Source organism: Haliotis asinina, chromosome 2, assembly GCF_037392515.1.
Source record: "Haliotis asinina isolate JCU_RB_2024 chromosome 2, JCU_Hal_asi_v2, whole genome shotgun sequence".
NCBI classification, from domain to species: Eukaryota; Metazoa; Mollusca; class Gastropoda; order Lepetellida; family Haliotidae; genus Haliotis; species Haliotis asinina.
Window position 1 is genome coordinate 23,153,071 of NC_090281.1, and position 24,574 is coordinate 23,177,644.

Genomic DNA, 24,574 nt, shown 5'->3' on the forward strand with positions numbered 1-24,574 from the left:
AATGACTGATAACTGTACGGTTTTCTTCAGCTGTCTCCAATGACTAACTACTGTACAGTTTGTTTTATCTGTCTCTCCTGGCTGATTCGTAAACTCTTTGATTTATCTGTCTCCCATGACTGATTCTGGAAATTTATCTGTCTCTAATGATCGATTCAAATGATTTATCTGTCTCTAGTAATTGATTCTAATGATTTATATCTCTCTAATGACTGATTCTAATGATTTCTCTCTATCTAATGATTGATTCTAATGCTTTATCCGTCTCTAACAATTGATTCCTATACTCTTTGATTAAGCTGCCTCTCTAATAAAGGATAGCTGAACAGTTTGGTTCTGTCAACATCGACTCCAACAAAGTTTCGCCACACATGCACACTGGCCTGTATGTGATACTATGCAATTATCCAAATATTGTTGCAGGAAACTGAAATTGTTGAAACAGCTGTCTCCACATAACATGTAGTTATGCACTACCATTTGGCATAATTGAATGAAGCAATATTTATTGATAATTTCTCAATGTCACGCCCAACAATGGCCTGTCAAATGAGACATTCCAATTACATATTGACAGAGCTCTGACATATACTCCTGAGCAAACCCAAGAATAACTGCAGATAATGTTGTCACAGTGTCGGCCTATGTTGGTTTAACATGCACCGATCTAGGTCATAATGCTTTAGCATGTACACTGGAAGTCATCTTGACATGTGAGTGAGTGAGCAAAGAAGTGAGTGAGCTAGCCAAGAAGTGAGTGAGTGAACAAAGTGGTGAGTGAGCGAGCAAAGAAGTGAGTGAGCTGTGAGCGAGCAAAGGAGTCAAAGGAGTGAGTAAGCCAAGAGGGAGAGAGTGAGCAAAGGAGAGAGCAGTGAGTAATCAAAAGAGTGAGCTGTGAGCAAGCAAAGGAGTGAGCAAAGGAATGAGACAAAGGAGTGAGTGAGCACACTAAGGAGCAAGCAAAGGGGATAGTGTCTGAGCAAAAGAGTGAATGAGAGCAAAGGAGTCAGCGAGCCATGAATGAGACAAAGGAGTGAGTGAGCACACCAAGGAGCAAGCAAAGGAGATAGTGTCTGAGCAAAAGAGTGAATGAGAGCGCAAAGGAGTGAGTGAACCATGAATGAGAAAAAGAGTGAGTTAAATAGCCCCCTCCCCCTCAAAATTTTTCATGCGCTTGAAATTGTTTTAACATGTAACAGTTCTATCTAGGATTACACTTTCTTGGCTGGACATCTCATTTCCTGCCCTATATCATGATGAACATGGTCCTGGAAACAGTCAGTCATCAATGTGACATGCTAGACACATGTTAACTGAAGCGTCATGAGAAGCTACTCAGCATGACAGCTGTGATGTCATGAGCTGGCAGCCAGCACATCGTGATGCCACTATTGATTACCTGTCCAGCCTCAGCAGTACACCTGGAACAGGTGGTCGTTAGTTACACCTCCATGTCATACGGGGAAAGGGCTATTGATTATTTCACATTTCAGACTATGGGAAGCCTGACATTTTTCGTACATAGATCAACTGGAGAAGTTATCAATAATGCATTTTAGGAACCATTATGTCTGGTTTTGGGGAACAACATTTACTGGAATGATCGAAAGTGTAACTGAGGCAAATAATTATTTTGTCATGTATGTCATATCAACAACTTCATTTTTATCATTAAAGGAAAAATCAGATACATACACTAACCTCTGGACATAGTTGGTGCTTAAACTGTTTTCAAAATTTATCAAAAATGATGTTCAATCTGAATTTCATATTTTGCCCAACATTCTGACTGGTTACTACCTAATAGATCTTAGGGTTCTTTCCCCTGTCTTTGGAATGCAGACTTTGCTGTACCCTTCAGACTTAACAGAAGATCTGCTGAGGCGTTGGTGCCAATGGTGGCACCATGTCAAACAGTTGCTACGACGCAGCTATTAGCATGAAAGCAAATGAAAACAGGTGATTTCTATGTATGCCATTATTTTCTGACCAACTTTTTCTTCAACTTCTTCTTGTGGGCACTGGTCCACAAGTAACCAACAAATTACCTAATGACCAAAATTGCATCTCCTTTTCACTGACAGACTAAATATGCAGGGTAACAAGATAGCAATGATAGCTGAATCCATAACTAGTTGTACTCTGTCATTAATCATTATCAACATGACTCATGTCAGGTAATTTGAAAAAAAACAAACAAACAAGATATACTTGTGAAGCCCCAATGTCTTTTTTTTCTCAGAAACTTGATCATTTCAACATTCTTCATCGTATATGATCAGCAATATATGCAAGATGAAACACAAACAGTTAATACTTCATGTTCTCACGGTGCTTTTTTCTGGGTAATAACATGTGTTGGTAATTACTGTCAGCAGCTGATGCACTGATTGTTTTCTGCGAAACAAAAGCCAAATACAGTCTTTGAGATGATTTGACTATTAACAGTGTTGATATATCAGCGACCAGTGCCCACATTACTGTCAATTGTAAACCAAAATCACTGTGTTCTGTAATCTGATTGGTCGAAAAACATGATCAAATGGGATTTGATTCCTGGAAATTGCAAGACTATTCGCTGCGTATAGACATGTAGAAACAATGTGAACAATTGTTTTGTTGCGTCATCCACAGTGGTGACGTCATTCAGATCATATTGTGACCTAAAGTCCGAATGACGTCACAAATGTGCAGCTCCAGATGCTACCATGGGAACCAGATGACATGACCAGCTGATGACACTTCACTGCTGTACCCATACTCGATGTAAATGAGTGCAGACAGTAAAACCCTTTGGTTTACTTTTTGGTTTACGATGTCGATAAACATCATGTGTTGGCCAATTTCCGGGTGTTTTTGAGTATTTGAAGCCCAGGAATATTCCAAATCTAATTCCGGGCTTCAAATACTAAATAACACCCAGAAATTGGCCAACACATGATGTTTATCTCCTAAATGAAACATGCATTAATGATGACTAGTATACTACCTGGCTTAGATATACAGGCATTCCATTTTGTATATCTTGCTTAGATAAAAAACACTCCAGAGAAATATGGTCAGTCTCTTGTTACTTATAATACTTACTAATAGGCTTCACTCATTGCACCCATGTGGAGAAACAACCCTCAGGCCCCCCTAAGTAATTGAAGGAATTACAGCAAATTTGAAGGAATTGCATCTCAAATGTAAACAAACGCAGCCCACTCGCAGAACAATAGCAGCGATATCGGTAATTTAGCGGTAATAACAGAAATACATCGGCCCTATCGGAAGCAATGTCGGTAATACTGGAAACACGCTCGGACATCTTTGGAGATTTTTCGGTCGCGAACAGAAACTCACGCAGCAAAACATGGCGTCGTTGGAAGAAGCACCTGTCTCGGTGAGTTTTGTTTTTAGTTCCTACTATTACATTTTTATAGTTATCCATCTTTGACCACCCGTGTTGAATGCGTTTAGGTATGAAGTGTTGTCGGGGCAATAGCTTATGGTTTTAGGAAAAGATTGTCACTGCAGAAGAGTGTCACAAGTCATGCCCCTGGAGATTGTTTACATCTGAACATCGAAGTCATGCCGATGATTACGAACATCATGAACATGCGCCATGAAGAAGTTTATGAGCCATAATTTTTCTTGCTATGAAGTGCAATTGACAAATTTAAACACAGTTTACAAAAATAATGATGTCATATCTAGCGCACGTTCGTAATCATCGGCATGACTTCGATGTTTAGATGTAAACAACCTCCAGGGGCATGACTTGTGACACTCTCCTAGATTGACTGTCTTTTCCTAAAAACATAAGCTATTGCCCCGACAACACCTCATACCTAAACGCATTCAACACGGGTGGTCAAAGATGGATAACTATAAAAATGTAATAGTAGGAACTAAAAACAAAACTCACCGAGACAGGTGCTTCTTCCAACGACACCATGTTTTGCTGCGTGAGTTTCCGCTCGCAACCGAAAAATCTCCGAAGATGTCCGAGCGTGTTTCCAGTATTACCGACATTGCTTCCGATAGGGCCGATGTATTTCTGTTATTACCACTAAATTACCGATATCGCTACAATTGTTTCGCGAGGGGGCTGCGTTTGTTTACATTTGAGATGCAATTCCTTCAAATTTGCTGTAATTCCTTCAATTACTTAGGGGGGCCTGACCCTGGTCATCAGAGTTAACGAGCAAACACTTTAACCACAAGGCTACCCCACCACCAAAAATTGGAAACAGCTTTGTATTTGACAACAACATAACAAAACACATTTATAATTGAAAATATGTGGTTCAGAATAAAGAAAACACTTCAATGTGCTGAACACACAGACCATCAAAGTGAATACCAGCGATGAGAATGGGTGTGAGTGAAAAAAAGAGGAAAATGGGCTAGCCCTGTTTGGATTTGGAGCTGTTAACTGAAACAATGTACCATATATCATAAACGACAGCAGTGCCATCAAATACTTGGATTCGCAGCAAATTCTCTTCCCTGGAACACACGCTAGTCAAATCTTATGCTGTATTAAACTAGTTGAGCTCTAGCACAAAACCTACTAAGACTGATTGGCCCAGTATAGCAGGATGTGACAAGCTGTTCACAATACAGAGAGTATCTTTCCTTAAGTGTAGTTATTGTAGATGGCTGACCTTAAGGTACTCACAGCTGTCCATGTTGTAACAGCTGCAGTATGTATAGTGGGCTGACCTCCGAAGGTAACCACTGCACAAACCACTACTTCCATGAGCTCATGAGATTTTGTGTTCACACAATACAACAGACGCTTTTTTGTGCTAAGCAGTTCCTGTTGAATTCCTCCAGTGATGAAGCAATGAGTTTCTTGTGACCTTCAAAAATATTCCCTTCCTATGAAAGCTGTCCCTAATACATTCATGTCAGGTGAACTCACCATAAGATGTTCCTGGGCCAAAGTCATTGCCGGCATCCACCATGTGCTGGCCAAGCGACTCGCTTGATGTCATCCTGTCCTTCTTCTTCTTCTCCAGCTTCTCATACATCATGTCCTCCATCCTCTGATCTGTAACATCACAACATTCTTAACATAACAACCACTCCAACATCACCATCCCCACAATATCACCACCACCTCATCATCACAATCCCCAGAACATCACAATACCCACAATATCACTATCATCTCAAAGTCACAATCCTTTCAACATTACCACCCTCTAAACATCAAAAAACCCTTTAGCATCACCGTCCCATCAACATCACAATCCTTTCAACATCATATTTTCATAATCACCTGATCATCACAATCCCCACAACATCACAATCCCGCAAACAACAACACAATCCCCCACAACATCACATTCACAATCCTTTCAACATCACAATCCCCACAACATCACATTCACAATCCTGTCAACATCACAGCCTCCTCAACACAACAATCCGAAGCCCCGAGTGCAATTAAATTCTGTTCAGTCTCTGACTCTGGATGCTGATATGGAGATAAAATACCTGACTACTGTCTTCTGAATACCTATAAAAACTTCATATGCTTCATATTATCATATGGATACTGGAGACTATCCACTTACTGGGGTTTGGTTGTATGACACACTCTGTGCCCTTGAGGACTTTCTCTGTCCATATTCTTGTCTTGTCTGACCTCTGGAGGAGGTTCTCGAAGTGTGCATCAAGTTCTGTCTTTTCTGCAGATCCAAGTTTTTCTTCTGTGAACTAAAAAGAAATCAAATTCTATTGAACAAGTAATTCTGGATGAATTCTTCCACCATTTCATGAACAACAAATATGGTGGATACTGGAAGAGAGATAGTATAGTTTTATGCTGCTTTCGTAATACAGTGTATCCTTACAATATCATCATAGCATGACGAACAGACTTTACAAACTGTACCCATGTGGGGAACTGAAATTGTTGCGATGAAACACTACACACTATGGACTCCCGACAAAAATTACCAAACCCTCAAAAACTCTTGCCAATCCTATGTACAATTTCAGATTTTTCTGTGAGCAAAAACCATTAAATCTGAAATCAGTTCATCCAAATGTCCACAAAGTTTCTCCATTTCCCCCTCCCTCTAGCAAAATGTAAAAATAACATTTTCTTCCCCACAACTGCAACACCTGAGAACCAGGCTAAATACAGAGCAGGAAAGCCCCACAGAGTCATATAACAGCTTGCACGCCAACATCATTAGCAAGCTGAACATTTTCTAATACTTTTAGAATGTCAGGTCACACACATTTACATTTGCAAGATACGTTTCCTGCCAGTCACTAGGACTGACAGTTACATAAATTACTGGTGAAAATTGAGTAAATTAATATGAACGCTAGTCAGAGTTGAGTAAGTAGCAATGATTCGGTACTGAGATTATTATAAGCACAAAGAATGTGTTTGTATATTAGTGGTCTACAATAACAATCTGGATTGGAAATCTGAAAAATGATGCCAACCATTTTTTTTTTCATAACTGTTTGTTGGTAGTGAAGCAGTCATTCATTGTGTGATGACAACCAATTCCCAACACAGTCATATTTGTGGATTAAACATGCGATACAATTGATAGAAACTACATCATGTGAGCCGTAAGTGGTGAGCATTTAAATCTGTGCCTTTGATATTTACAGACAAACTCCTAAAGGAAGCTCTTTACTACCAGGTATGCGGAACATCTGATTCAAAATTGTATCTGTATTGTGATGAAATTTCCTACTACACCGTCAAAGTAATAAATTCCTGTACATTTAATTATATCCCAATATATATGATACTAAGGCGCTATGCCTTTTTTTAAACAACATGTTCATGCATTAATTTCACTTGATGGCCTAGACATCCTAAGCTATTACTTAAGTATAACACCCAGAAAGATTGACTGTCTCATTGTCCCTGAACCACATTATTTTTCTTACTGCTGCCCTTAGTCCTCTCTGCAGTGTTAAACCTGTGCATGAAGCAAGTCTAGATTTCCTCATGTGTCCCTGGGGCTCCTTTCCAATCAAAATGGGCTTGTTTGTTACAACGATGACTGAATTAATTAGGGTGAAGCACTTCAGTTGGTACCATGAGACACACCTGTCTCATATACAGGAGACGAAAGGCCGCCTCACGTATATGTTACATCTCTGACTGGTTTATATATTATCAGACATTAAGCGTTAGTCTACCAGAAAGATTTCTTTTTGCAAAACTTATGATAGAAGATGAGACAAATGTTTTTGTCAAGGACTGCATGTGCATATCCTGGAGGAATTTGTTCAAAGTTCTACATCAAGATGATTGTTTAAGCTGACGCTTCCTGCGAAGTGTACATAACATGCATAATGACTCACTATTTTCATTCCACCTACTTAGACTTGGGAATTATAATTAAATAACAGATCCTGAACCAAACTAAGGAAATCAAACAGGATGTCCTCACTTCAGTATTAAACATCATGATGACCACATCGTCAGTTCGACATCATGCCATGCATGCAACTGACTGTGATTATGAAATGAGACACATTACAGAGGGTCTTGATGGGAGGGGTCACGGGTCAGAAAAAACAAAGACTTGAAAATATGAGCTGTCAAGGTCTTAAGAAGAGAAGACATGAGAGGTAGAAAGTTATGGAAGTCAATTTCTTTAATTGATTTCAGCTGTAAAGTTGGTTTTGAAGTACCAAAACATCTTAATAATGTGAATGAGTTAAAGAGTTTGTTTTATCATGGATTTACCAGATCTGAATTCCTGTGTCCTATACCCATAAAAATTGACAGTGAACGCAACAAAATGTATTAGTGCATCCACAGGGACGCAGAAATGTCAAATCACTCTTGTAAAAATTCCAAGCATGTAATACTAAGTCACCACTTAGTTTTCTACTACCTGGTATCATGATACACAATACAATAAATGTACTCAGGGCTCTACGGACATAATTTTATTTAGTTGACCTTTGACTAGCAAATATTTTCTTTTACTAGCCAAATAGAAAATTTACTAGCCAGACACATGTAGTGGTATTACACCTAGTATTCTGTGAATAAACTACTACAATTCCAACCAACGTTTTGTTTTATTTCCTCATTCTGTCCAGTGATTCAAAAACAAACTGTTTCAAAAGAAATATGCCATCTGGAAGCTACTTTATGAGGTATCAACACATATAGTAACTGGCCTACTTTGAGTTATAAACATTGAACATATAACATCACAATGATAAGAAAAATGATTACTTTTGCAGGACTGGGTATTCCAGATCTTAAGCTTCAGAATGAAATCCTGTTTCAGAAAAATTTTAACCTTGTCAAGTGTCACTGTATCAAAGAAACTTCAATTAAATGCAGACATATTTAACTACTGACTAAAGTTTCCTGCTTTTCTGTAACTGCCACTGAGAGCTCAGATTTTGTCTTCACACTTTGGTTTCACAGTCACAATGTTCTTTGACCAATCTGTTTGTCCAGGGCCACCAGCAATCCTTCTCTTGCCATTAGACATCCATTTATTAACTGACTTCTCTTAGTTAAACTCAGCAAGTTCAGGGCCTTCTGATGAAATCAAAATCAAATCAGACAGCCTTTGCACAGACAAGCAGCTCCTAACATCACATTTAATTCTTTTCTGAGCTGAGAAAGCCCGTTCACATTCAGCAGAGCTAATCAGCAGGGTTAACATGATCCTCACAAGATGAAGTATATTGCAGAAATCTGTTTTGTATGGATCCTTGCTGAGTAGGATTTGCCAGAGATCAGAGTAAGATATATCCTTGAAGGTGTTTGCCACGAAGACTTTCATCTGCCTCCACTCTGTCTGAACTGCCTCCACATTGCATTCAGCAGAGACAAGGGGGACTCTGAACCAATCACACTGAACATCTATTTCATGATTTCCAAAGTGTACAAGTTCCCTTTTACACTCTGGCCAGGTGTCATGATTAAACACCTTGAAGCTCTTCACAGCACCTTGGACCCCTTCGTTTGTATTTGAACCAAGCAGATTCTCAAACCTGGACTCCGGCTCCTTGATGGTGATGTCAACTGTAGATGCCACATGTTTCTTCAGTTCTTCTTTGGCCACATCGACACTACCAGTCATTTCAATGCCTTGAAATTTGATTGGACCCGGGAGATTTTCTTGGCTTTCAATACACAGCCCAAATTTCTCATACAGTCCCCCTGGAATGTAATCCTGTTTCATGCTTGTGATGGTTTCCAGACAATCCTGGATGGATGCAACTGCTGTAGGAAGAATCAGAGTAGTAGACTGTAGTTTCAGGCTCAACAAAGCCACCTCACCAAAGAGATCAGACATGAAATGACAAAACCCTGTGAACACCAAATCTTTCATTTGTTTGTGTATTTTCTTTCCTCTTCCTGCAATGTCTGCATTAGATGATGATGCAGCCAGACTTTCCATATGTGTATAGACTGCTGTATACTGTCCATGACCTGTGGCCAAATCTTCATCCTTCTTTCCTTGTAGAAAGACCCTCATTGCCCTGTTTAAGTGGGAACCCATCTGGTACCCTTCACTGGGGCTGGTGAATATATCCTGGCTTCCTCTCCTATCATTCTGAGTTCTCTTTTGCTTTTGGGACTGAAGTGTTAAGTCTTCTAAATGAGATGTAGGCAGTCATTGACTGACTGCATAACTGGGGATTGCTTCTGAAGCTTCAAAAGGGCCAACTCAAGCCTGTGTGCCATGCAGTGGAAATCTATTAAATAGATCCTGTGGCCCATATTGACATTCGCTCCATCTGCACAAAACCCAACAATTCTAGATGTCAATGTTTCATCACTGATTCCTACTCTCGAAAGAGCTGATTTAGTAGCAGAGATAACACCCTCAGCATGACCATGTTCGACGGCAATAACTTCAAAATGTTTGTTTTCTGCTTTGCCATTCAATACTGTTCTTACATAGATCACTTCATTTTCTGACACAGACGTGTCTGTGGCACCATCAATCATAACTGATAAGTAATGTGAGTCATTGATAAGGTCCATTGTCTCATCTCTGATTGTACTAGCATTGGTTGCCAACATTTCTCCACACCTAACATCATTACTGTAAGCAGGTGTCACCAGGAGCACATTTTTATGCTGAAGCAACAGCAAAGGTTTAAGTTTAGTAAAAGACATCTCTTCCTTCCCTATGCAATACACAGTGTTAAACTTTATTGTTAGATCTGTGAGATCCTTTTAATTAGACTTCACTTCAGCCTCCAAAAATTGTTTTGCAATGGCTGAGGTTTCAAACGATAGTTTGCCCGATTTATTAACAATATCATCAAGGCACTTTCCATGTCTCATGCTATTGCTGTGAGCGAGAATGTTTTCCCGTTTGAACTTGTTAGTTCCATCTACAAAGTCTGTGTTGCCTGCCAAATGACGACCGGCCTGTCAACAAAAGTCACAGTGCATTGTATTTTGTTCTTTGTCATAACGAAGCCATGAAAAAATTGACAGCCAAAGTGGTCTGAATTCACGCACATTAACTGATGGCTTACTTTCTTTCTGTGTTTCAACATTAGTCTGGTTATCATTTTGTTTCTTTTTCACTGTCAGCTTGAGTTTGTTCATTCAAGATTTTTGTTGTTTGGGGTTTTGAAAAATAGGCCGATATCGGTCTAGAGTTTGTTTTCTTCATTGCCATGGTTAAACATGGAAGTATAAGGTTGCAGCTTTGCGCTTGTTCACCAAGACGAATTCAGTTTTGGGAAACCTAATTTGCATATGGTTTACGCCCTTAGCGTATTTTTGACAAAATATGTCTATATATAGAGTGTAAAAACTAGGTTAGCAGTTTTGCACATGCTCGAGCAATGAATCTTGGGATCTCATTTGCATTCGCTTACCTCCCTTTGTGTGACCTAGATGTCTATTTTTGGAAACGTGGAAATGAACTGATTATCATGATGAATGAAAACTGCAATCGTTTTAAGAATAATGTGTTGTTATTATCTGAGGCAAATAGTTTAAGGATGGAAGTTAATGGCACCAAATGTAGTAGTCACCATTTCATAACTGTTTTATTGTTTTTAGTCGCCACTTCGAAAATTCACTCGCATATGTGACTGTTTCATTCGCAATGTAGAGTCCTGGTACTAATGATAATATTTAAGTGTCTGAGACCCCAAAGTTATTGTCCAAGATAACTGAAAATTATAAACATGAGTCCCAAGGACCATCAAATACAGGACTTAAAGTAAATCCCTGTTTACACCACTTTGCAGCAATATTCCAGCAATATTTGGGGGACACCAGAAATGGGCACATTATACCCATGTAGGGAATCAAACCCTGGCCATCAGTGTGAAGAGCATACGCTTAAGCATCTATGCTACTGCCTGAGTCTTTGTGTTGGATCATCAACCTTTCGGATAGAAACAATGCTACCATTAGTTCTGCTTTTGTTTCTAATTGAGGCAATTCCTGTTTTTTGAAATAGCAAATTGTGTTATGTTAGATTGTAATAAATGAATGCTACATATAATGTGCAAGACTTCAGCACAAGTAAGATACACAGAAACGTTTTGATCACTAAACAGTTAAGTTTTCACTAATGCTACTTTTTAACAACTAACAGTAACATGTACCTCATTTATCATTACTAGTTTTACCAAAAGCAGTGCACCCAACAGGACCCTCACTGTACAAGATGGCAGCATCACCAGCTGCAGTGTTGGTGTCCTACATTAAGTAGGTCCAGGGGTCCTGGCATTCAAGAGATATTCTCCAATTTATAGTGTCCATGGGTCCCCTTGATTTCAGTTTTGATCACTGACTGGTAACCATGATTGGGCAGAAACAGTTCACCATCCATGAACCAATAACAGGTTCAAGCTGTCATTGACAGTTGTATTAATCAGGCCTCAGACAATTTGCTTTGATGAAGCATTTATTAAGTCCATCCTGATTTTCAAAAGCATGTATTTGTAATTTATCAGCTGACTTTTCGATTTTGTATTTGGAATGATGGAGTGAGTTTAGTTTTACTCCAATATTTCTGGACTATATGGTGGCACACTGGCATTCTGCAAATAATCAAGCCTAGACCTGACAATCCAGTGATCAACAGCATGAACATCGATCTACGAAACTGGGAACCGATGACATGTCCACTAAGTCAGTGAACCTGATCACCCGATCCTGTCAGTCACCTCTTACAAGCATGGGTCACTGAAGACCAATTCTAGCCCGGATCTACATGGGTTTGACTATTTGGAAAGAGCATCAAACTGTTCAGGTAGTCCAAAAAGGTATTTTACCATCACTGAATTTTTCATCTGTGAATTCCTTTTGTTGTTCTTAATGTAAAAGACATGCTTTCTACCTCATTAGCATTCTGTCACCCGATGAATAATAATAATGATAATAATAAGTTTTTCAAATTGGATACAGCTCCAGTAAACTTTCAAAATTCACTTGACCAAATAATAATTTCACTCGACCACAATTTGATTTCTTTTGCAAATAATCTTTATCAGTTGGTAGCAATTGTATTTTCATTTAATCATCAAAATACATACATGTATATTAAAACATTTCAGCAGTTAGGCACTACTGTACCAAGGTAAAGTTTAATGCAGACATTTACTTTAACAGGTGGAGAATTCCACTCAACCCAGGCATCGGGCAATGGTATTTTTTTTTTCAACTCCATGAATGCAGTTCAGGGACTGTGAGTTAGACTAAAACAAAACCCAACTTATACTGTTGAAGGCTATAGGGAATGATAGCCATACACTTTTCCCTGAAGTCACCCATTTTGCCCTCCAGTATCTGTCTGGATGAGAACCAGCAATCACTCAACTGTTAGATCAACAGCCATGCAACAAAATCATTAAATCACACCAACACCTGACACCCCCCAGCGAGTGTCATATTGTCCATCTGCAGGGTGTGGGAAGCACTTCCTCACTTGATTCCACAAGCAATTCACAGTCCCTGCAATTATATCATCAAGCTGCTGTAAATTGCTCTTTCAGCTAATTGGAGATTGTTCTGTAAAGCGATATGTGATTACCTAGAAGAGACCACTAGAGCTGTGATGATATATCGATAATCGTGATACTTTATCAGACGATACATATATCGATACTTTTTTTTTGTATCGTGATACATATCGTTGACTTTGAAATTGTTATTTTTCACTAGAAATTGACAGTTATGTCAAAATTTACATGAAATTGTTAATTTTCATTAGAAATTGTTATGTCAACATTTACACTGGTACTTGGTACAAAAATATAAGTTCTTTAAAGAAAATAACTAAAGATAGCATTTCATGATGTGAATCGAATCGTATCGTATCGGTCCTGATACAAAAATATATGTTTTTTAAAGAAAATAACTAAAGATAGCATATCGTGATGTGAATCGAATCGTATCGTTCCAAGATATCGTGATACATATCGTACCGTGAATTTTCTGCATCGTCATACCTCTAGTGACCACCTTATACACATTATACACAGAGCTGTCCTTGTGAATGAGAAAAAGTCTGTTTCATCACCCGGTCCCCACATACATGATATAGATGTGCATGGACAAGCTATAACTAATAATTGGGGGTTTCTTGTAAAAGTTAAGTAGAGGTAAAACCCCAGTACTTGTATTATACATTTAGTGTTATTGTACTTACATATTTATCAGGTGATAGAATAAGAATATACTCTGCAACATCATGTTCAACACATTGTGGAGGTTGACATCAACCAATTTACTTCATTACTTAACAGCACGTGAAAATGACTTTGGCAGATGTTCCCTAACAGTTTCCTGAAGTAAACATATTTGCCTTTTTTAGTTTTTATCCTGCTATCTCAACAATTACTGTAACCTACACATGCATTTTTTATTTATGTTTCATGCAGGCTGTGCTCCAAAGTGCATTCTTCAAATGCCATGCTTATAAGAGCATGTTAAAGGTACAAAACCAGCACAGCTATACTGAACAACAAAAGAAACGGAGCTGTTTTTGTCGAGTTTGTAAACAGAAGACATAAACATGAATCCTTACTTTCATGTGATTTCATTTTTTGGAAACTAGCCTTCTTTTTCTGTTCAGTATATTTCCCACTGATGTCATTTCAAGCCAGAGCCAACAAAGCTCTCTGCACTCTAACATCCCCACCCCAGACAAACATTCCACCATACAGAAAAACTTTTGGCCCCATGGACAGAATCAATTGCTAAGATTTCCTTCCACCAATACAGTCCATACAACAGTTTGGTCAGCTGTATGCTCAAGTGTCCTTCAGAAGTATTACTTACACAATGAATGCATTACAGTTCTTGCACAGTTGGGAAACAGTAAGCTCCTCTAGCCTGCTTACGGGACGCTTCAAGCAAGGGTTTGTTTCTGTCAGTACGTCAATAGCATGTTGGTATTGGAAAAGGCACTGCTTCACAATGGTGACACCTAACCATAACGATAAAACTTAAAAGCAGGGCAGGTTGTCAATAAAGATCAGAAAGATCGATAATTATCAGCAACACATTGATTATTTAACAAGAAACATTAGAGACGTAACTTTGAGCAAATAGGCCCCCTAAAAAAGTAATGGTTTATTTTGTCAGGGGAAAAACTTTTCTTCAGCATGTTAACTTAATACACAACCAATACGTAAAATGCTCTGAAAGAAAACAATTGTATACCCCGGTTATATTACAAATTACCATGCCACTGTTTTGTCCAGTAGAAAATATGCCAATATATCCAGGTGTGATTATAACTAGGTAGGACAGTTTGAAGACCTGTGCAATCAACAAGGTGTTTCACACCACTGAAAAAAATAGATTACTTTGTCAACATTTCATGCTGATGATGAAACAGTGCCCTTCTGTCTTCTACAAGGAACAATAAGAAATCGGTTTTGGTATACTGAAACATTAGTTCGTCACAATAATTTATTAATGTAATCAATGACAAAAGTTCCAAATCAGTTATCACAAATATGTCTTCCTTCCAATGATCATTCTGATTATCTTTTCCATCTTAACTACTTCATGCCGTGAAAATCAACTTAATGTATTGGCACTGCTAACGGAGAATATCTGCATCTGTTATCATAAGTGGATAATGTTTTATCAGTATTAAGTTAACATAAGCAGCTGACAGCATAATTTGCATATTTGTATACTTGCCAATCATAGCTTTCAGGTCAACATGTAAAAAAAAATGAGCCATTAAAATTCAGAGGCACAACCTTTAAAATATTGTCTATGTTTACAGTATACAATAATATGCATCAGCAACTTCACCTAAAACAGATATCAGAAAAAAATATTCAATTGAGAAACCTTTTATCATTTCATAACAACTAGAGCCATCTACTGGCAAATAAACTGAATTGCAACATATTGCATTTTGCAATTCAAGTACCGGAACTGAGATATATTAGGAACGTAAGTGTTTGACAGTGAGTGACACTAATTGTGAACGTCAATCCTATTTTCTGCATCATAAGTCCCCAAATATATATGTTATGGTTCTGATAACAGCAATATCAAAATTAGATAGCACAGTCAGTCATTTATATCCAATTTATAGCATTACAGTAGGCCTTTTTGTCATTGAATAATGAAAGAAAAAATTTGATCAAATTGATGTAAATTAAAAGTCTGCGCAGATGTTAATCTAAACCAGAAAGACAATGAAAAGAAAACTGCATTGTGTTTCTTTCCAAATTTACCAGTTCTCAATAAAATATTGTAATCAGGTAATATGTATCATTTGAAAAGTGCATTGTGATATACCAGTAAACCAGAAATAGCATACAGCCCTAATAATAACATCTTGGATAAATTACATACAGCTGCCAGTTTTGGACTATTAAAATATAAATATATTCTGAACAAGTTTGTCTCTGTATACAAAAATGTTTGAATTTGCTGTTTTCTGAGATTTTAAATAATCGGAGTACTGTAATTCATCACCAAAATTAGTTGATTTATATAGAAGACAATTTCTTGCTATCCTTATGTCAACACAACAAAGGAAAACACGGAAACAGACAGAACACTGACACTTCGGACAAACATTGAAAGGTCAGTTGTCAATACTAAATGTCCCCATCATGATAATTATGATAATTATAACATCATGAAATAGCAATGATAACAATGATATCTGAATAAACAATTGATATCAGCAGGCATGGTGAGGGTTCAACAAATGATTCTCCACATCACATGGCCTTAATCATGTTAATGATGATAATTATCCATTAATAAAGCTTATTCCTGATAACAAATCATCAGAGTACCGTTTGCTTCAGGCAAGACAATCCGTTGGTCAGAGTCCGTCATTAAGCTTGCTAAGCAATATTACATCACAAGAATGCCATCGAACTACCAGTATTAACAGCCTGTAGCTCTGTAAATACTGTGAGTGAGTGAGTATTCTTTTACTGCTTGTAAAGGTTCAGCAATACTCCAGCAAAATCACAGCAGGGGTCATCAGAAATTATGGGCTTCACACAACGTACCCACGTGGGGAATCAAATCTGGTTCTTCAGTGTGATGAGTGGGCGCTTTAACCATTATGCTACCCACACCTTTACATACTGAAAAGAGGTCAGGACTACATATAACAGTAAAGTTGAACAAAATATCCACTTTTGTACACTTGTAACATTGGTACTGCTAACACGCATTTCCATGGAATCATCCTGGCTAGTCCATGGTATTATATCTACAGTAAGACATGCATACAGCAAAACCATATATCAATGTAGCTTCACAGACAGATAGATAGAGATCATAGACTGATGGAAACCTGGGGCTTACATATTAAAAAGAAAAAGAACTCATTGTTCTATAACCCAAAACTATTTTCTGGGTGGAAAATAGTTCCTTGCTCATGTATATACACAAGATGCAAAGCTGTCAACCCAAAATGTGACCAAGAAGTAACACACACTAAAAGCTGAAGTCCAGAGGCTGCAGGTCCAATGCTATGTTCAACTGATGGGGCAAAGCTCCCCAGCTGAAAATGTTTTGTAAATATTATTTCTTACTGTATTATGGAAGATTTTGCTGGCAAGTCGGGTTAGAATTATTCCCATTTCCCCATACCAAATAACATTTCTTAGATTAATATATTTTAAAATTATCAAAAAACCCAAACATAATTACTAGAGAACTCCCAAAAATGAATAAAAGCCCCAAAATTAATTACAATACACAGGTGAAAACCATGATGCATTACTTCAGTTAATCTGCAGAAGAAAGCAGTGGGCATATGGCAGAGCAGAAGGAACTCTTTCCGCTATATAAATTAATACATAGTAATATTAATACTCTTTTAAATTGTATTAAAGCAGTTATTAAAAAAAATGTGAGGATTTAGTAAATTGGCCATAGGGAACATAATTTTCATTATAAGAACACAAGACTTAAGGCAAAAACATGAGCACTGACAGTTTTACAGCTGGAAAATGAGTTTTCTTGAGCATTAAGAGTTAATAAGACAGGAATTAAGTCCATACTCTGCGAGTAGTTTTGAGTTGTAATTGAAATTTTACTGACATAATGATACTGGTTTGTCCTCTTTAGATGCTACTGAGACAGCGAGTTGGATTTTATGTCACATACAGTCATAGCAATATTTTAATATTGTGGGAGGGGCACACCAGAAAAGCTCTTCACAATAACTAATGTACCCATGCGAGGAATGAAACCTGGGTTTTCTGGGTGACAAGTGAACGCTTTAACTTTAACCACTTAACTACACTACTGCGCTTGCTATAAAGAGTTTGTGTAAAAAACATCATGTAATGTGACCCGACAGCTACATATTACAGATGGTCTTTTAAACATGGTGAATCTGACGAAAAACGAGTGAGTTTAGTTTTACGCCGAACTCAGCAATATTCCAGCTATACGGCGGCTGTCTGTAAATAATCGAGTCTGGACCAGACAATCCAGCGACCAACAACACAAGCATCAACCTGTGCAATTTGGGAACCGATGACATGTGTCAACCAAGTCAGAGAGGCTGACCACCCGATTCCATTAGTCGCCTCTTTCGACGAGCATTGTTGCCTTATATGGCAAGCATGGGCTGCTGAAGGCCTATTCTACTGTGGGACCTTCACGGATCGCCAAAAAACGAAGCTATATTGTATGTATTATCATTCAAGATGGGATTTAGATCTGACAGGTTCATCAATCGAGTAGGTGATGGAAATGGAATGAGTGCAGAACATTATTGTTTCATACATATTTAAATCACTGGAACACACATGCAATCTACCAAGTTCATCATTAATTTACCTCATGTAAGTAGCAAGGGAATTGATGAAAAAATACCTTTGTCTCCTGGAGTTTAGCATACAGTCAATATGGTCAACAGTTACATTCTGGTGGGGCATAGTGGATTTGATAACTTGCTATTAAGACATATTCAAAAAGACAACTATTGTTTTTTACTTCACTGTTGTATTCCATATTTTTTAAATGCAATAAAAATAGTATGCAGGTGAGTTTGGTTTTACACTGCTTTTAGTATTATTCGAGCAATATCACATCACGGAACACCAGAAATGGGCTTCACACATTATTCCTATGTGGGGAATTGAACCAAGGTCTTCAGTGTGACAAGCAAATGCTTTAGTTTAACCACTTGCCTACCCCTCCCACAAAAACAGAGTTGGTGACAAAATATCTAAGACTGTTTAAGCAATGACATCATCATGGAAATTCTACAGTGCACACATTTCGATCACAGCGAAATTTCAATGTACAGGCATTAACAAATCAGACTTGACATGATTATATATGCTGCTGATCACTACCATGCTGAAAGCTTTTATAAAATTCATACAGTCCTGCTCATGGTCTGGGTTAGAACTGATCATTAATTTTGATGAAAAAAATGATGCATGACAGAATTGACACATTATCCACACAATGGTGAAAGTGGTTGCCTACATAAAAAGGAAGAAGGAAGGAAGAAAGTAAAAAAATGTTTATTCCAGATGCAGTATATTAGCCACCTCAAACCAGAGTCATATGATAATCTATATTCAAATGATGAAATTGCAGGCATGGTACTTCATGTCAATTGTCACACAAATGTCTGATTTGTGTAAATAAGTATCAATACGGCTGGTGAAGAACAGGCATTGTACAAATTGTTCGTAGTAATGGGCCTCCAAAGTTTTTTTGCTTTGACAAGTATATTTACTAGCAGCTAGAAATGCTGGTCTCACAGAAGCTGGCTTTAGTTCATGGAGATAATTCTGGACTGAGACCATGTTTCAAATAACAGAGACGATTATTCAGGTGTATCACTTTCTAAATTATCTGACTAATGGATCTCATGTATCTCTAAAAGTTCTTGTTTAGAGTGGAAGATATCTATGTTGATACCGAGTTTGAACCCCAGGTACCTGTGATCATTGTAAGACACAATGAATGAATTGGGTGGGCGGGTTCAATGACTTGGATGACAGCATGGTCTTCTAAGCCTATGGTGCAATCGCTGTATGCATAAATTACATTAGTAATTAATTGCTTACAGTTACTGACTTGACCAGCGACAGGTTCTTAATATATAGGTGGCTTACTGATGAAGATAAAAAAAAAACCAATCAACACGAAATTTTTAAACATCAGATAAAATGTTGGAAATGCAGTTTCCACATTGATGCTTCATAAATAAAGTATTATCATGCAAGGTTTAAACACTGATATTATACACTGAAATAATGTCAATGTTTCCATACCTACAGGACATCAAGCATAGAAAAACATGCTTCTAAATTAAAGAATTATTCAATTCAAAATATGTTAAAGTGCAAGGGAAGCACCAGCAAGAGAACTTGATGCATGATCACAAACAGCTGTCTTTTTCAGAAACATCCTACTGTCAGGGAAGCAAAGCAATATATTATTTATTGGAGTTTCATAGGTAGAAGATGGAACATAACAGTTTGGGTGAATTATCCCCAATTCACACTTTGTGTGTTCTTTATTGATTCTCCAGCTGAGGCAATTCAATCAATCGCTGAGCGAAGTGCCATTCAGCAGATGTGCCCGACGAAAGTTCTGATCCATATTCTCTGCTGTCAATCGCTGATTCGGAGCATGGTTTATTCTTATTGACTTTCTAAACGTATAGATTCCACACCTCCTGGTTTTCACCAGTCCCGATTGTGTCATGTTCATTCTATGACCTCCTTTGTTATGATGCAGACATCCTAGGTATATACCGAGCGAGGCATGAATGGTTGAGAAAAAGATGCAAGAATGTGTCGTTTAAATGGAGTATCGTTTTGCCATATAGATCTAGGCCTAATCATTCACGTAGAGTGGGCGGGCCAACTTTGTGGACCCACACTAAATAAACGTCAAAACAGAAACACGTAATCATCAAACGTATCTCAGTATAATTACCTGAACAGCCCTGTTAATTGTCGTAGAAGCAGATCCTGCAAACTTTTTAAATTTTTGGCTCATAGAATTTAAATCCATCCTGGTAGATTTGCTATGTGACTCACAACATGAAACCTGTCGACGTCTCAGTGAAAGCAGCACTTCCGGGATGTCCGCACTGAATAACCCATTTGGTACGCAAATACAGCTGGTGATGCATGTATAATTCTTACTAATAATCTTCATTTGATTTTGTTAGGGGACCAAACTGCACATGGTATTGCATTATTATGATAATAATTTGATCACCTTGACTGCGAGTCTGCTCTGATACCATGGTGATGTTTCAAAATGGCAGCCATTATTGTTATCGTTCAGAAATAAAAGAAGAGAATTTCATCCGTATTTGAGCTTTATGCCGATATTTCTTTGTGACAGTTGCCTATTTTCGAAAACGATGATATCACTTGTAAGGTGTGGTATCGATGTTCGTACTTGGGTATTTAAATATGAAAAAATGTTAACACTCAAATATTTGTCAACATTGATGTTTAGGAGATCACGTGCAGTTGAGAAATCCTTCTAAACTCCATCTAACAAAGGTCCGTGAGGCAATCAGTTTAGCTTAACATTTTCCTCCAAGCATATCAATTTCAGCAGCAAACATTGAATAAAGTAAATTAAATGTCAGGTGTTAAAGAACGTACTCCTTTCTGCTTCATGTGAATCATATGTCTTTGTATTTGGGGGTTTAGGCACTTAGGAAACATGGACAACTGTAAAACATCTCACTAACTGATGAAAGACAAGGTTATCTTAAGAACAAGCCACTATCTGCACATTGACAATGACTGTGTAATGCAACACAACCTGTTATAGCACAAGTTAAAACTGTCATCCCATATAATCTAATGATACATCGACAATTAATGTAGACAGGTGTATTGTTTTGTGTGCTTTGAAACATCATGTTAAATGAATTAAATATCTTATAAACTTTGGGGGAAATCTGAAACATTATTTAATTAGTGAGTGAATGATGATTTATTGTATATTAATGGAGGAATTATTAACTGAGTTGAACACAAATTCTATTGTTCAGTGTATTTGTCTTACATTTTGTTAGAACTTTTAGAACCAGTGAAGATGAAGGTGCGAATTCATCTTCAAAATCTCATTCTTGAAATACAATGTGAATGCCAGTGTAAGGTGGCGTGCTGACCAGTTTGATAGATGTCATCATATCCCATTTGTAGGATTAGGATTGTCAGGCTCAGCCATCAAACTTTCCTGGAAGTGGTTACCATTGAAAACAACCAACCTCACTGATGTATATATATGTTTTATGATGTAACAATGGTGTTTAAAAATTTCATTTTTTTACAAGGCTACTCTTGAGGTGATCAGGTAATGAGGAGAGTCTAGACGACAATATGGGTACATTGTCACGAACGACTGCTCAAGCTCACCTTGTTATTGACGAGACATCATGTGGCCCTATGTGTCAGCACCCTGCTTGTTGGGAATCAAACCAGAGACAAGAGAAGGGATTTCCAAAAAGGAGGGAAGAGCAACCATCTACACCTGGAAAAGATCTCGGTAGGATAATATGGAGTTTTATATGTATAGAATACTGATCCACTGAAGGCTTCAGATCCATGGCTCAGTGACCCTTGAAGGTCCCGGGGTAGAATAGGCCTTCAGTAGTCCATGCTTGCCATAAAAGGTGACTATGCTTGTTGTAAGAGGCAACTAATGGAATCGGGTGGTCAGACTCACTGACTTGGTTGGCACATGCCATTGGTTCCCAAATTGCGCAGATTGATGGTCATGTTGTTGATCACTGGATTGTCTGGTCCAGACTCAATTATTTACAGACCACCGCCATATAGCTGGAATATTGCTGAGTTCGGCTTAAAACTAAACTCGCTCGCTCGCTCGCTCGCTCGCTCACTCACTCACTCACTCACTCACTCACTCACTCACTCACTCACTCACTCACTCACTCACTCACTCCATGGCTCAGTTATATTCCTGGCAGATTTAGAAGGCAATTGTCTCATGTCATTTCAGTAAAGAAATTATTTGAATTTAGATTCAGATATATCGCACTTCCTTGATCCTTGCTACTATGATGTGTATACATATTGATGCTTATCCTTTCGCAATCTTTACAGAGTTGCCTACACAGACAATCTACAACATTCTTGAGGATTTTGGAGATGACCCTCGTGATCGTTTCCCAGCAAAATATAGTGGACGACAAGCACATGAGAGGGTGACATCTTCCCTACCATCTCTGCCAAAATCCATCGCACAAGCATGGTAAAAATAAGATACCTTTGTACTCTGTATAGTGAAAGGTTCCAGGTTCCCAAACAGCTCCTGTATTAAGCTATTCCAATATCACAAATTATTCCCCTATTACAGTGGGTGTGTTATGCGTCATGGCAGGATACTAGAGATTCATCATCCCAAGTCAGATATGAAAGGGCAGTTTGGTTTCTTTGTGGTGGAGTAAACGGGATCTCTTCTCTTGTGTCAGAAATTTATTTCCCTACCAGGTGAGATACAGTCATCCCTCACCATAATGCTGGCCTTGGAGTCCCTGCATGATGCCGTACATCATGAAACATCCATGTTATGCTTAACAGTATAAAGGCCAAGTAAAATTGTATGTTCCATGAATGTAGTTCTCTATCAACCAGGGGCCCGTTTCACAAAACTCTGGTAAGCCTAAGATGTTGTAACTTTTCTCAAAGCATTTGTACCTGGCATACTGTAACATAGGAGGTTCAAATGCTACCAGAAAAGTTTACGAGATCTTAGGTATGCAAGAGTTCTGTGAAACGGGTCCCAGGGCTCCAGATAATGTTTCAACACGAGGAGTATGTACGCCTTATTTTTTCAATATAGGAGTACTGGGAAAAGTTATAGTACTGAATGGAATTTAATGGCATGTAAGTAATCTCGTGTTTCATTTCATATATGCACCACAACATTGCTACTCTTGTGTAAATAGGTCCATAAACAATAAAGCAATACTTTTTCTGTTTTATACGTCCGTAAATGATTCTAAGATCGTACACCATTGCTGTGGTGTGTATCTGCTACATTTTCTGATTTTTTTTTTACCGTGTCATGCATATTTTTATCCGCACACACACCGATACAGCTCTGATCTGGTACCCTCTTATCAACCTGATGAGCTCCAGTCAAACGTGAACATTTTGTCAGGACAGAAGACTACATTTGTCCATTATTATTTAAATACTGTAAACTGTCTTATTTCCGCGCCTTTGAATTTTCGCGAGTGATGGTCACTAAACCTTTTTGCGCCTTCTTATTTTCGCGAGATGATCTTGTTACAAAGGGCGTCTCTGAATGTTTTTACATGACATGCCGGTGCGTGACCACTGAGTTGTTATAAAATAAACAGATTTGCGTAGGGATCTGAAAACGCCGACACGTGATTGAGCAATGACACCTGTATTGTTTTTGTGTCGTTGGCTTATCTGAATGGAGTGAATGATATATCTATATTATCCCCTGTTTTTATTATCGTGTCATGATGTCTGACGCGCAATTCACGAAAATTAAATGGTTGCAAAAATTTGGCTGTTTGCAGTATACCAAGAATAAAATGCCTGCATCTTTTGAAGTATCGTTTGTCCTTATAGCAAAAATAGACATCACTGTCTTACAGAAATTCAGTTCAGTTCAAAGTCACAAAGACCTACTCATTAACTTCTATGTGGCTTGGTCAGATTCACAAACTCACAATGTTTTAGGGAATAAACTGGAACATGCATGGAAGACATGGGTTACTGGTGACCATATAGTAGCCTGATTTTGGTTCTGCTCTGTATTTGCCCTTTACTCATACATGAGAGGTGCTACGGCCTACATTGGGACTATATCTGCAGATCAAACTACATTCTTAAGAGTCTGTGGGGTAGCCTAGTGGTTAAAGTGCTTGCTCATGTTGCTGAAGATCCAGGTTTGATTTCCCAAAATGGATACAGTGTGTGAAGCCCATTTCTGCAGTCCCCTGTCATGATATTGCTGGAATATTGCTAAAAGCAATGTAAAACCTGACTTCACATTCTGTGCCACTTGGCTGATTTATTACTTCAGCTGGTCAGTGTTAGATGTTAAGATGAGGCCTGTGAAGCAGTCTGTTCTCATCAACTGGGA

At 38.1% G+C, this 24,574-nt stretch overlaps 2 protein-coding genes across 5 annotated transcripts in view; one reads left to right on the forward strand and one right to left on the reverse strand.

The window, feature by feature from the left end:
- Nucleotides 1–20,532, reverse strand: part of LOC137273414 (endophilin-B1-like) — a 53,565-nt gene extending 33,033 nt beyond the window's left edge. For all 3 annotated transcript variants that reach the window (XM_067806096.1, XM_067806095.1, XM_067806093.1), the window contains exons 1-3: nucleotides 20,399–20,532; nucleotides 5,571–5,712; nucleotides 4,913–5,041 (exon numbers count right to left, since the gene is read on the reverse strand). In XM_067806096.1, coding sequence (XP_067662197.1) covers nucleotides 4,913–5,041; nucleotides 5,571–5,712; nucleotides 20,399–20,476 — 349 coding nt within the window. In that variant the 5' untranslated portion in view covers nucleotides 20,477–20,532. The remainder of the gene's footprint in view (nucleotides 1–4,912; nucleotides 5,042–5,570; nucleotides 5,713–20,398) is intronic.
- Nucleotides 20,533–20,720: 188 nt separating this feature from the next.
- LOC137272368 (serine/arginine repetitive matrix protein 1-like) overlaps nucleotides 20,721–24,574 on the forward strand; it is a 40,559-nt gene continuing 36,705 nt past the window's right edge. Inside the window, exons 1-3 of one of the 2 annotated variants that reach the window (XM_067804741.1) lie at nucleotides 20,721–20,851; nucleotides 21,765–21,976; nucleotides 22,555–22,702. In XM_067804741.1, the coding sequence (XP_067660842.1) occupies nucleotides 21,811–21,976; nucleotides 22,555–22,702 (314 nt within the window). In that variant the 5' untranslated portion in view covers nucleotides 20,721–20,851; nucleotides 21,765–21,810. The remainder of the gene's footprint in view (nucleotides 20,852–21,764; nucleotides 21,977–22,554; nucleotides 22,703–24,574) is intronic. The other variant, XM_067804740.1, reaches the window with a different exon arrangement.